Consider the following 14,384-nt stretch of genomic DNA (forward strand, 5'->3'; position numbering starts at 1 on the left):
TTATAAACATTTATCATCCACAAACATTCTTAATCAATCAATTTGTCTCTTCTTTGCCCGTGCCGTCCGTACGGATCAATTTTTTCTCCACCACATAGCTTCTTGTTTTGCTCTCGTTTCCTCTTCCTTCTGTCACAGCTATGAGACAGCTGATTTCTCTTTTCTCCCCAACGGGGACAGGAGGATGGAGAAGCAGTGCGACGTTAACAGGTGTCTCATTACTGTGCTAATATCTAGCCATGGGGACGTGTACACACAAGTGTGTTTTTGACAGTGACAAGATACGGCAGAGATAGCGAGTCCTCCACCGCTCTTCACATTCCTCCGTGTTTCTCAGTTATTTCATGGATGAATTACCAGGAGTGGATAAATTGAACATGCTGATAGCCTGGAGCCAAACTCTTATCTTGAGACCGATGCCCGCATGATTCCCGCCAGTTATCAGAGCTAATACAGCTACAAGGTTTACTGTAAAGCCGAAGCTTTGCATCCAGTGATGGGAAATGGCTCCGACTGTATCCTGCTTCCACAGACCAGCTGCTCTCCTTGACCTGGATCCTGTTTGCAGCGTAAACATCCAGTGAGCTCATTATCCCGTCCCTCTGCAGCATCCCTCACTCATCAGCTGGAGACTTAGCTTGTTTCGCTGAACACCCGAATGCACAAACAATTTTTCGCACTTAAACAAGTCCTAATGAGGCATGTAACTGCTACTTTGTGCAGGGCTGTATGTGCTTGTTAGAGAGCTATTTCTGCCTAAATTGTGTTTTTCTTTTTTTTTTTTTTTCTCTGAATTAGGCCAAAAGCTGAGGACTCTGAACTGTTTGTGTGAATGTGTGCTCATTTTGAATGTTTATGGGTCATGGCAGCTATTCATATTCACACATAACCAAGTTTGCGGGAAAGGAACACCTTAAAAGTAAAACTATTATCAAAGCGAGGATTGCTGCTGTGTATAAAAGTGTCAGCGGGAGATGGGGAACCTCGTCAATCCATTTTTTAACAGATGTATAAAGAAAACTTAAGCTATCTTTTTTTTCAGACCATCAGATGAAGAAGCAGATGATGACTCACAATCAAAGGAACAAACTACAGAACGTGACGTAATCCTCAGAAAAACACCTTTTATAAAACTGAACAGAAATCACATGACAGTAACTCTCAACAACGTAAGATCACAGTAAAAACATCTTCAAACACTGCACACCATCGTGTCTATGACAAGAAGAATTATTGTCTTTACTGTGGAAAGCCTTTCGCAAAAATCACAAGACGTCTGAAGCGGAAGCATTCAGACCAACCTGATGTGGCCAAGGCACTCGTATACAGGAAAGGGTCCAAAATGCACTCCTTGCTTTTGATCAAAGTAGCAAACATGGGGAACTATCAACACAACTGTTCTGTCCTGTCCTCTGGGGAAGGACAAATCATCCCAAAAAGGCAAGCGGCATGTGAGGTAGCTGCAACGGACTACCTGCCTTTCAAGTTTTGCTATGGTATCTATGTCAAGACAGAGCTCTGGAGACACCTCAAGCGTGGCAAACTCCAACTGAAAGAAGCTACTATGGAGAACAGAAGAGTTCAGACAAGTTCTTCCATGATGTTACCCATGAATACTGTGATTTCCACTGGACTTAAAAAGGTTCTCCAGGAAATGACGTATGACAATATCACGCTGTTAGTAAGGGCCGACTCCCTTATTATGTCTCTGGGTGAGATAATGTTCCTCGAAAATGGAGAAGTTGGACGCCATTGAGCAGACATCAGAAATAAAATGAGAGAACTTGTCAGACTTGTTCTTGTTGCAAGAGAGATTGACAAGGATGTTGTCTTTTTGAAGGACTTGATCTGCCCAAGAAAATTCAGCACTGTCCCTGAGGCTGTAAAATAGATGACTAGGTTTAATGAGTTATCCAACAAATTCGCAGCGCCCTCAACAGCACTGAATCTGGGTCATTCTTTTGTGAAAGTGTCATACATTTTGCAAGGAGAGGCGCAGCGTCAAGGGGATCTTGATTTAAGTTCAAAAGCAGAGAATTTTGTCAAGTTAGTTGACCTGGATTGGTCAACATATGTATCATAAAATGCCCAGAAAACTCTTCTGTTTACTCATATAAAGTTGTAAGTGTTGGCAGTCTATGTAAACCTATCATCAAGATTCTGAATTTAAAATGTGAGCCTGATGGAGGTTTCTTCCTGTTAAAAGGGAGTTTTTCCCTTCCCACTGTTGGCAGTGTGCTTGTATGGGAGAATGCAATAGTGAAGATTCAACACATTCTGCTGGGTTTTTTTTTTTTTAAGATTGATGCCTCTTACTGATCAGCTTTTATGTACAGAGCCATCAGAAAACATTCGTTGCAATGTGACACTGTACAAATAAACTGAATTGAATTGCTGTAGCTTGCTAAGCTAAGCTAATGCCTTCACTGTCATGTCCTGATTTTTTAAAACTCATTTTATTTTTGTTTTAGCTTAATCATTAGTAACTCGTGTATAGATGCCAAATGTTCTGATTTTGGGAACTTCTTTCTTGAGTTTTACTGGAATCCAAAGCTGGATAAATGTTTAACAAAACATCTAAACTCTAAACTCCCTATACCTCATATTTTCCTTTACATGTTAACCTATTGTATTTTGGTCCCATTAGTCCCATATCTGAAATGGTTTAATAATGTGTCACTCGTGTTTTTCCCAGTACATCACATTTCAGGAAGCAGTGACAACAATGTCTCTTTGTTAAAAAATAAAACTCCAAATTAGGTTTTGTTCATATTATAATTGTTTAATTTTGTTTTACATTTATCTTTTTTTTCAGCCATCTTGGATTTTGTGTGTTTCTTTATGATAACTCACTGGGAACTTGTCATTCTGTGCTTGCCATCAGTGAATTCCTGTCATTCCATTTAAAGCAAGTGAGGTTCAAATCAATAAATAAAATGCATTTCCATAACTATACATTGAGGCAACAGGTGCATCATATTTGACTGTAAAATAATAACACATTTAAATAGTAGATGTCTTTAGTCTCCCACAGGGAATCATATACAATGGCAAACGTAGCCAATTTGGGTCCATAAACAAACTTTTGTAATAGAACCATTGTCCAAATTTGCCTTAATTTACCATTAAACCATCAGAGTGAAGGATTCTGTAGAGCTATCAGTTTTAACACAGCAATACTGTGAACCAGACAAGTTTAATAAGACAAACTACTCTTATTAAAATCTTTTGGAAAAACTATTTTTTTAAATTATTGTTTTTATCATTAAAAGAAAATGCTACACTGTGATTATTGATATTATCAAAAAAAAGTAAATAAATAAAATACCCCAACAAGATTAAGACTTAGAAATGGTTTAGTCCAAGTCTGAAATTAGATCAACTTAAGATATTGTGCCATGACCTTAAACAGAATGTTCCCACTTCCAGTGAACTAATCCTGTAGTGTTAGCTGACTGGATACCCTAAAAAGGAATGGGGCAAAGATCCTGCATTGTCATGGAAAAGCCTCATTGTTAGCAGTTGTTGCTGCCAACAGTGTCACAGCCAGTTAGCAGGCTGAGGGGTTGAATGCTTTTTCTCATAGTGCCAGGTTGGTTTGGAAAGTTTTTTGCGCACTATTAAACAAAACTGTCATCTGAAAACTACTTTTCTATTTTATTTGGGCTACATTGGTCTTACTATTTGTTTTATGATCTAAAACATTTAGGCAAAAACAAAAGAAATCTCTAAGGGGGCAAATACTTTCACACTTTACTATCTCAGTAGTTTTTATTTACTTTGTTGGAGAAGCTGTGTTGTATTGTGCATGACAGAAATGTTGAACAATTATAATTGTACCTTTTTTTTCTTATTTTTTATGCAACAGTGTAATTAAATCACCTGAAACTAAAAACCTCAGTGACAGACCAAAAAAATAGAAAAATAAAAATGGCAACCTTCACTGGTGAAAAATATAACAAAAGATGTACATTCATGAAGTAATTATGAGTTTTGGCGTATCACAAACAGCAATTTTTTTAGTTAACAGGACAATTACCACATATTTAGGCCAACATGTTCAACTGAATCCCTTTAAATTCTACCCAAATAACTTATTGGTGTTTTATCTCCACCACTTTGTATCAAATCAGAGTACTTTACTCTGGATTGGGATCGGAGCACCATTAATTTACATTCAAGTCTGGACAATCCCAATTAACATAGAACATTCAGCCAGCCCCTCCTCCCCTCTAGAAATCGGTTTGAGTTAATCCTGGGACAACAATTAAACAATTAAACCAGATGCAAATGCAGGTGAAAGAAGCCGTGCCTTTTGTTATTTCCTCCTTTGAGAGATTACTTGTCTTCTTACCGGTGTTACTGGTGAGGGGTAATTCTCCCAAAACCTCTTAAAGTGGCTGGCCACAATCTCTTTACTCAAGATCTAATGTTTGTCCTTCCAAAGATACAGAGCATGAAACACACATACACATACACTGACATTTAATTATGTAGTTTTGTGCCTCATGTAACATGTTCTGGAGACAAAGTAAGTTTCATAAGCATGGTTATTGTTGATCTTGTTGGTTAATTCAAAGAAATGACATACTCTAAACTGTTTCTGTCAGCCCACAGAAAAGGATTTTGTTGAGTTTGAACATGACTGCACTGTAAAACTATTCAGACGTGTGAGAATGATTTGAATAAAGACCATATGTGGACATTCAGGATGGGCTTCATATGTCTAATATCTACACAGTTGACATCGTACTTGTTAGGTAAATTGTATTATCAACTATTTGTTATACCTTTGTAATGTTCTTGCTTTATGTACTCTTATTTGTTTAGTCATATCTTTTAAGAAATGTTCCTGTATTGTTAATCACTCTGATTTCCTTTCTCAGAGGGCCTCTCTGAAGAAGAGCAAGAAAGAAAGAAAAAAGCAAAGACGTATTAGGAGAGTTGCAAGAGCAAATCGGATTTGTTACTCCTGTGTACAAAGTTTTATAGTAAAGTCGTATTATTGTCTTTAATTTATTCAAATAAGGCGTATCTTTGCTCATCCAACCAGGAGCTGTCTCGGACCCTCTTTAAAGTTAGAAACTCCCTACAATTTTTTTTTCAAGATCAAACACCAGTTGTCCCTTTATCTAAACAAAGTGAAAGCAGAGCTTCTCCTCCACTGGCCTGAACTCCTGTTGTTTTATGGCTTTTCACATATCAGTGTGAAAACTGGAACGTCTCCTGATTGTTTCCCACACAGACAAAGGGCAGTTCAAAAAGATCTTAGCAAACAATCTGCTGTAACTACAGGTAACATAAAGGTCAATAGGGCAGAATAAGTTATTTATCTGAAAACTATAATTAGGCTATTTCAATCAAGACATGTTGCTAAATTTTAAAACTAGCATATTTAAAATGTATTTTCTTAACAATCCTCAGCTCCAATCCAATTAAGTTACAATCATTACTTGCTGATTCAAATGCTTGTACTTTTATCTGTTTGGTATTTGTAAAAATTGTTCTAGATTATAATGTTTTTGTGGGTGCCAAACATGTCCACGTTGAAATCAGAGAACTTACAATAATGAAAGTAAAACATTGCATCTAATCCCTCTTTAAACCTCTCATGGCCACATTTGGCCTGCGAGCCTTCAGTTTAACACTTGTGAGGTAGATAAGGCACCCAGTCGTTTGCTTAATGCAGATGGTAAGTACCCCCACTTAAAAATGCAACCATTCACTCTTTTGTTCTTTGGAATGTCCTGGCTTCTGAGAGGACTGTATCTAAGCTGGGCTCCTTGCAGAAAGAGACGTTCTTCCTTCCAGAAGGACAGAACAGACCTCACATTTTCTACTGTTTTTACTTCAGATTTTTGAGGATGTGTTGGAATTGCTGAGCACAGCCACATTTGGGAGGACAAAACTCAAACTCAGATTTCTTTCAACTGTTTTTTTGGTTGTTGTTTTGTCTCTTCTGTTGACCACTTTGCAACATTTTGGAGGACAAAAACCAACTTGTAGATTTTTCTGCTCTTTGTTTTGAGCTTATAACAACAGGTACGTTCCACACTTTATCAAATTCCTCCATTGTGTTCTATTTAGTCTGTAAAGCAAAAATATTAATAGATTTGTACCTTTTCATGAAGTCACCCACACTGTAAAAAAAACAAATTGAAAAAAAAAAAACCCGGGTAAATGTACAGTAGAAATTTGAATAAATTTTTCCGTTTTTAGTTTTGCAGGTATTTGTACTGTATTTTCAATTTTACGCATTGCATCATGGGAACAAGAACCTTCGAAAAGCGCGAAAATTGGCCAGACGACATTTCAAGCTCGCTTGCCGGACCCTGGCGTTTGTAGGAAGGAAAAGAAAGGGAAGAAGAAACAGGAAGGAGGAAAGAATAATAACAAGGTTAAGGTTTGGTCATACAGGGCTTAATTATTCACTTTTTAAAATACAGAAGCACAAAACTGGAAAGTGTGATTATTGTGAGAAGTTTGAAACAATAGAGCATGTTATGTTAGTGTTATAAATATGAAGAAGAGAGAAGATGCATGTTGAGAGAGTGTGAAGGTATTAAAGAAAGGTTTAATTTATCAGATTTTTGGAGAAGGGATTTGGGGAGTAGACATATTCAAATAATTATTCGGTTTCTTTCAAAAACAAAGTTATTTCATAGAATCTGAATAGAGTAAGATGGTTGTGAATGTGTAAAGTATAACGATGAGAGTGGTATATAAAGCTATATGCAAGTAAGGTTATATAAGAAGGTGTGCATGTGTGAGTGTATGTTCTTTCAGAAATTATTGTAGGGATTAGGTATGAAGAAAAGTATATAGATAATCACGAACCACACTCCATTAAGTGGTGGTAATGCTACTGAAAGTTTGTTGCCAACCGCCAATAAAAACCAACAAGAAGAAGATTAAGAGTGATTAAGGTGCCTTCCTGGCACCTCCCTGGTAGAGTAAAATAAATAAGAACACATTCTTTTCTGTGAATAATGTTTTGAAATATTTGTAGTTGACTTCGTTTGTCTTCGTGAGACTCCTGGCACAATCTATAATTGCAAACTATTTTGCAGTCTTTTTTTTTCTTTCTTTTTTTTTTTTTTTTACAAAAAAGGTATATATTATTTTTAAAATTCTGTGTTTGCTTGTGTATTGTAAAAGTAAAACGCGGTGACTGCTGTATTACTATTATTTATTTATTTTACAGAACTCGTACCGTCCATTTTTTCAAGTCAAACTGAACTGGGCGCGTAGAAGCTAACCTTTCATGGCGTCATGCTACTTATGTCTCAATCCTGTTTTTTTTTTAATGTCAAGCTGCAGTTGTCTTATTTGCTAAACATGATTTGATGTCCCGGTTGTTAACATAAAAGCAGGTGGTCATTTAACTAAGGTAAATATACTTTCCATGTCAAGTTTGGGGGTTTAGAATAGTATGGTGAGGTCGAACGACGAACGAACGTAAACGGTTTTCCGTGTTTTAAAATTTAACATATAAGAACTGTTAAATTACAGAAAAAACTGTTAAATTACAGAAAAAACTCTGCCGGAAATTCTGTAAAAAAATAAAACAGGAAAATGTACTGGCAGAAAATTACCAGGACATTTTCCTGTTTTTTTATGGGTTTTTTTTTATTTTTTACTGTACATGTTAAGCTTTTGTTGCCTTTTGTATAAACAGTCATTTTCAATCAAGCTAAGGTTTTAAGACTGCACCATGTCTAATATATATTTTAATTTTCAGAGAAGTAATGAATGCCAAAGGAGTTTGTCCTGAAGAGGAAGCCTTGCACTTCATTGCTTCTGAGAAGGACAAAGACATATTTCAGAAGAAATTCATCAGTGAAGACAAAGGTATGCTTTTGTTTGATAATATAACGTTTTCTGTTTAATATCCTGAAGCAGGTTCTACTTTTAAAGAACCTCATCTGGGCTAGTGTGGAGTATGACACTGAGCTGCATATTGCTGCAGTCTGTGTTTATTATCTATATAACTATTATATGCTCTCAAGATTCAGCAAGTTTGAAGTCGCAGTTCAACATTGTGGGACTATAAATGCGAAGCTCAATGAAACCCTGGTTGTGTTTTTTAGGTTATGGAGTTATTGCCACCAAAAACATTGAGCCAGGAGAATTCCTGCTGGAGTATGTTGGAAGACATATCACTGGCTCTGAAGGAGAGGACCTGTATAAAGAGTACTCAGCTGAAGATGCAACATTTTTGCATTTCTACAACTTCCAAGGACAAAACTTCTGGTAAGTACAATTGTATGAACGTCCAAACTTTGAATCTAAGCCCAGGGATAAGTATAATTTATCTCTTTTTTTCCCAGCATTGATGGCAGTAAAGACACAGCAAGACTTGGAAGATTCATAAATGATGATCACATCAAGCCAAACAGCAAAATTAAAATTTTGAGTAACACAGTCAGAAGTCACTCTGTATTAATTTAGTAACTGTTTCATTTAACAAACAAACTGACTGAAATAATGTGTGTCTGTACCTTTATAACAGATATTGGATGAGCAACAAATACCACATCTGTGTGCATTTGCAATCACAGAAATTCTTGCAGGAGAAGAAATCGTCTACACCTATGAAAACCCCATCTGTCAATGGCGACAGGTATGTAACTTTTATTTACATATATTTTTATTTTATTCAAAGCATGTTTTAGCAAATGTCATACATCTCAGATACTACCTCTGCATCTCTCATTTGTACTATATTGTTAATAATGAGCTTTAAGTTGCATAAATGTTTGTTAACTTGTTTAAACTCAAAATGCAAAAACTCTGTCAAAGGTTAAAACAAACCAAATTGTGTATAATAATGTAATGCTGTAATTGTCCATTTTGTAGAAGACAACTTCCTTCTCTTCTAATGCACACATGGAAAAGAAGGTTAAGATTTGTGGAAGCTTTTTCTTCATCTTTATTCATTGAATAAATTCATTATGTTTTTCTATTATCTTTCTGCTGCAGCAGAAAGATAATACAAAAGATAATTGGTACTCTATTGTCCCATTGTTTCTTTTTGCTTCATTTTAAAGGAATCTCGATGGAAGAGCTCACTAGAAAGTCTCAAGTCTGAGTCTGGCGTGGTGGAAATTGATGGCCTTGTATTCAATCCAAACATAAAGATTGCAAATGGATGCAATGAAGCAGAAGTCTTTCCAGGACTCTTCTGCAACGGCCCTGTGGCAGTCAAGCGATTTCTTAAACATATCAACAAAAGCCAATTGAAAATAGCAAACTTTCTATGTTCAGACAGATTAAAAACCAAACATCTGTTGCAGCCCCTTACTGTGATTGAAGACACTTACTTGGCCTATTTAGTCTTGCCTCTTTGTGAATATAATCTCAAAGACCTGATCGAAAATAAGGATTTTCCTGAGAGACAAAACCTGACTGAGCAGTGGAGACTGGGAATCTGTCAGGAGTTATTGCTGGGACTTCAGGAACTGCACTCACATGGAATGTTTCACGGAGATCTGAAGCCTGAAAACATCCTGTTTGGTAAAGGATGGGCAAACTGTACAGTCATTTTATTCACAAACGTTGATAATCAAAATGCTAATTTTGATTAAATTATGTTTTGATATTTGTATAACTAAAGATATTTTATTTGTCTACAGATATCAACAATAAAATGTGTATTGGAGACTTTGGAGCAAGTAGAAATCTGGATCCTACAGACACTGCATCGTTTTCACTAATAGGTGGAACTTTGTCCTGGGCCAGTTATGAGGATGTTGGAGATATAAAAAGCAAATCCAAGAAGGAGTCAGATATCCAGGTGCGTTGAACTTAAAATGCTCATTTAATTGTATACTAGACACTCGGATTGTTTGTTGCTCTATAATTTTGTTCAATCATTATCAAGTGTTTGGATTGCAATAATACTAATAACAGTCATTATTATTCTTCACTCTGCATAGTTTGACTTTGAGGACAAGGTTTTAATGTAATCCGTTACATTTTAGGTAGCGGGGTGCTTGGTGCATTACATCCTGACAGATGGACAACATCCCTTTCAAACTACAACCCCATACTTCAGGGATCCCACTGGGCTGATTCATAACATCAGAATGGCCAACTTCACTCTTCAGTGTGATGAAAGATGGAGTGGGTTAAAAGACATCATTACCCGGATGCTGAGCAGGTCACTTGAAGAATGTCCCACTATTGAAGAATCCCTTAAGGCTGTCATGTGTAAGTAGCATTGCTTTAAATAACTTTATGGGCTGGAAAACATTATCTTAAATTATACATAAAAACTGGTGAACCCTATTTTGTCTTATTTACAGGTTTGCCACATTGGTCTGATTATACTGGAACCACAAACAACACTGGGCTTGAGAATCAAAAAGCAGTAAGTCATTGTTTTCCAGTAGTGTAAGGCAATGTAAGTGTACTTTACTGTAAAACATTTAACGTCTTTCCACTGAAGAAATTTTATCTGACTTTTCAATCCATATTTAATACTTACTTTTATTGTCATTGATATATTCATTAATTCACTACTTTTTGTTGTTTTATTGCAAGATGGAACCCCCCATACAACAAACTTCAGATGAGACTGACATTGCAGACAGTACTGTCAGCGATCTGCTTGAAATTTCTGACTGTAAACCATTGTTTTCATCTTCTTTGATAGAAGAGGAATTTTCTGAGTTTGACATGGTAAGAAAAGATTTAATTATATAAGCAGCAATTACTTATATGATTATAACTAAGTATAAAGAAGTGGTGCGAGTATCACTTCTTTATACAGAAGTGGTACTCTTCTGTATAAAGAAGGTACCCTTTTCAAATTACTTTACAAAGAGTTAATTACTTTGCAAAGTAAAGTAATTTAGTAGTAGTAAAGTAGTAATATAGTGTCCTCGGGTCAAAATGACTCGCCACTGTGTTAAAACCCCCCAAAACACAGTGGCGTTTTGGGGGCCACTAAATGTTTTTTTTTTTTTTTTTTACTTGAAATTTTAAGACTTTTCCTAGATTTGTCCAAACAATATAAAAAAAATTAATGTTGCTTTTATTCACATTTCCATATAAGCTGTACAAAAAAGGTACAAATGTGGTCTTCAGGTCAAAATGACCTGTGAGGTAAATAAGTTGAAATCAAGGTCACAGAGTTATTTACAAACCACAGAATGTTACAAAGTTTTAGTTGTGTCTCAGATCGATCAGTAGCAGAAGTGAACAAGGCTTCAGACTTCAGAAGACCACCTGTTATTTCAAGAGGTTATAAATGTGCTGGATAACAGGACCCCGAATTGTGTCTATGCTGAAGCCATGAGTGTGCGTTATAACACTGAAGAGGCTTAAGAGGTGATTTTCTCACATGTCCAGCCAGACTACTCTGATGCAGAAGAGGAAGTGAAGGATGTATCCGAAGAAGAAGATGGAGAGGAATACAACCCAGAGCATGATAAATCTTCTTCTTCAGAAGAAGAAGAAGAAGACAAAGAAAACCCTGAAGCTGAAAGTGAGGCTTTCCTTTCAAAAAATGGCCAAATAACATGGTCCTCAGAGACATATGACCAACATGGCAGGCATGCAAAACGGTACATTGTAAAGATGACCCCAGGACCCACAAGGTATGCCGTTTCTCGTGTCCATGATATTGTTTCTACATTCTACCTGTTTATCACACCAGCAATAAAAAAAATAATCCTGGAGATGACAAATAGGGAGGGTTTTCGCAAATTTGGAGACAGCTGGAAAAAGATGGATGAGATTGACCTGCAGGCCTACATAGGGCTGCTAATCCTAGCAGGTGTATACAGGTCCCGGGGTGAGGCTGCAGCTAGTCTATGGGATGCAGAGAGTGGAAGGCCAATTTTCCGAGCCACAATGGCACTCAGCCTCTTTCGAATCTACTCAAAACTGATACAATTTGATGACCGTGAGACAAGACCAGCAAGACGTGTGAAAGACAAACTTGCACCCATAAGAGAGGTATGGGACAAGTGGGTGGAGCGGTTGCCCTACCTCTACAATCCAGAGCCTGATGTAACAGTGGATGAGCAACTGGTTCCATTTAAAGGTAATCTATTTTCATATTTGTAATAAAAGTGATTTTCACTATTGATTTCTTTGACTGTTTTCTGTGACACTGATACTAATCACTGATGCTAATGTCTTTTGTCCAAAGGTCATTGTCCTTTCCGGCAGTATATGCCCAGCAAGCCAGCAAAATATGGGATCAAGTCATGGGTGGCTTCCGAATCAAGCTATGCTTGGAAAATGCAAATCTATACTGGGAAGTCAACCAGTGGATGCCCAGAGAAGAACCAGGGGTTGCGAGTTGTGCTTGATGTGACAGAGGGACTGAGGGGTCACAATGTGACATGTGACAATTTCTTCACCTCTTATGAACTCGGACAGCAGCTCCTGAAGAGGAAGATCACCATGGTTGGTACAGTTCGAAAGAACAAGCCTGAGCTCCCACCTGCACTGCTTGCGACAAAGGAGAGAAAGGTCTTCTCCTCAAAGTTTGCCTTCACACCCACCACCACTCTAGTTTCCTACCTCCCAAAGAAAAACAAGAATGTAGTTCTTCTGAGCACACTGCACAAAGACGGCGACATTAGCAATCGTGAGGACAGGAAGCCAAACATCATTCTGGACTACAACCACACCAAAGGAGGTGTAGACAACCTAGATAAGGTGATTGGAGCATATAGCTGCAGAAGAATGACTGCCCGCTGGCCCCTGGTCATCTTCCACAACATCATTGATGTGTCCTCCTACAATGCCTTTGTGATTTGGAGAGAGATCAACCCGTCCTGGATGTCTGCTAAGACCAACAAGAGGAGGGTGTTCCTGGAGCAGCTAGGAAAGGCACTTGTAACTCCACTCATTGAAAGAAGGAAGCATGTCCCCCGCACAGAAGCCTCAGCAGCAGTTGTGAAAGCTATTCAGAGTGCAGCAGCTCCTGATCAACCTAAGGATCCATCTACCACAGTCACTTCCCCAGCTAAGCCAAATAAGAGGAAGAGATGTCAGTTCTGCCCTCAAAAGAAGGACTGTAAAACATATACCGCGTGCTGCAAGTGTAAGAAATATATCTGCAAAGGCCTTACACTTCCATACTGCCCTACATGTGCTAATTAGTTGAATGGGTTATGTTATTTTTCACATGTTTTCATATCTTTGTCACATTTGTAGATTTAAACTTTCTGTCTTATTGCTTCAGTATTTCTACTTAACCTTATGTTCTCGCAGCAAGAAACACCAACATGGATGCTTCAAAGCAGGGAAGGAGCTGTTAGGTCTCTCCATTTCATCACAAATACTCATGTCTCACAAAGCCATGACATCCTGTTGGTTTTCCCTATTTGCTTGAAGGCAATTACACTTTGAATATTACACTGTGTGCACAGCTACTAGGCAAATCTTTTTCTTTTTTTGTTGCTCTGATTATTTGTACCAAAATGTTAATAAACCTCAAATATAAATGCTTAAGGAAGTAAAGTGAATTTCTATATTTATTGTCCAACTATTATCATGCCATAGACCAGAGAGCTGAACTGTTGATCTTCACTGTAAATCTCCTGTTTCGGTTCAGTTGAGGAAGAGCGCCGTGTCGTCAGTTTTTCTATATTTAACACCTCTGCTGGCCGGTACTTGGATAAATGTAATGGAAAATAATTACTGTATTTTTTTTAAAGATACAGACAACTCCCTCTAGTAGTGTCTTCTAAAAACTGGCAGTACGTTTGGGAGTTGACATTGAGCCCATCTTCAACATGACTAGGTCCAACCAGCTGATCTTCAATAACACCAGGTCAGACCAGTAGACTCCAAGTAGAGCTTTAAGCCCATTGCTCATCCACCCATGGCCCTCTGGGAGACTTTTGATAAAATTTTGACTTTTCAAAGTCAGCTAAATCTCTTTTTCGACCCAATTTGCCCAAAGAAAAGCAGAAATCTCCTTTTCAATATGAAGAGGAAGTATTCCAGGCAGCTCTAACCATATGCATTCACACTCACACAGACACACACACACTCTTTTAATCCTGGCAGATTGAAAGCAGTGAAGTCTTCTAAAGATTACTCTTTGTCTGTGTATTGTGTGTGTGTGTGTGTGACTTAATGCATGAAGCTCATGGGTCATTACCCTGTCAGCAGCAGGACATGAAAGGCCATTATCCAAAGGAGTCTGAACTATAAATATTTGATACGTGAAGAGGATGTCCTGTATCTCTCATTATGCACACCCTGTCATCTCAGGATTTGGCTACCGTTTAAAATTATGGAAATATTCGGTGGCTCACTAAAGCATTCACGCTCCCTTTGAGCTTTCATACATTTTCTCCCACTGTGACTAGAACATTTCAGTTATTTCATTAAATGTTTTTCTGAAGGAGCAACAC

The 14,384-nt window shown here is 37.5% G+C and overlaps 1 protein-coding gene across 1 annotated transcript; it reads left to right on the top strand.

The window, feature by feature from the left end:
• The first annotated feature begins 8,512 nt into the window (after nucleotides 1-8,512).
• On the top strand, nucleotides 8,513-14,271 carry LOC103154802 (piggyBac transposable element-derived protein 4-like). The gene is made up of 9 exons (XM_016663045.1): nucleotides 8,513-8,623; nucleotides 8,860-8,901; nucleotides 9,051-9,516; nucleotides 9,636-9,796; nucleotides 9,984-10,212; nucleotides 10,308-10,372; nucleotides 10,546-10,683; nucleotides 11,356-12,052; nucleotides 12,161-14,271. Exons 2-9 carry the CDS (start codon nucleotides 8,890-8,892, stop codon nucleotides 13,120-13,122), a joined length of 2,730 nt encoding a protein of 909 aa, XP_016518531.1. The 5' UTR covers nucleotides 8,513-8,623; nucleotides 8,860-8,889; the 3' UTR covers nucleotides 13,123-14,271.
• Nucleotides 14,272-14,384: the final 113 nt, after the last annotated feature.

This window comes from Poecilia formosa, unplaced genomic scaffold (genome assembly GCF_000485575.1).
Source record: "Poecilia formosa unplaced genomic scaffold, Poecilia_formosa-5.1.2 Scaffold401, whole genome shotgun sequence".
NCBI classification, from domain to species: domain Eukaryota; kingdom Metazoa; phylum Chordata; class Actinopteri; order Cyprinodontiformes; family Poeciliidae; genus Poecilia; species Poecilia formosa.

Coding starts and splice junctions, on each gene's coding strand:
- LOC103154802 (XM_016663045.1), top strand. Junction 9,797..9,983: donor AGAAGGAGTCAGATATCCAG/GTGCGTTGAACT, acceptor GTTACATTTTAG/GTAGCGGGGTGCTTGGTGCA. Junction 12,053..12,160: donor GCAACTGGTTCCATTTAAAG/GTAATCTATTTT, acceptor TTTTGTCCAAAG/GTCATTGTCCTTTCCGGCAG.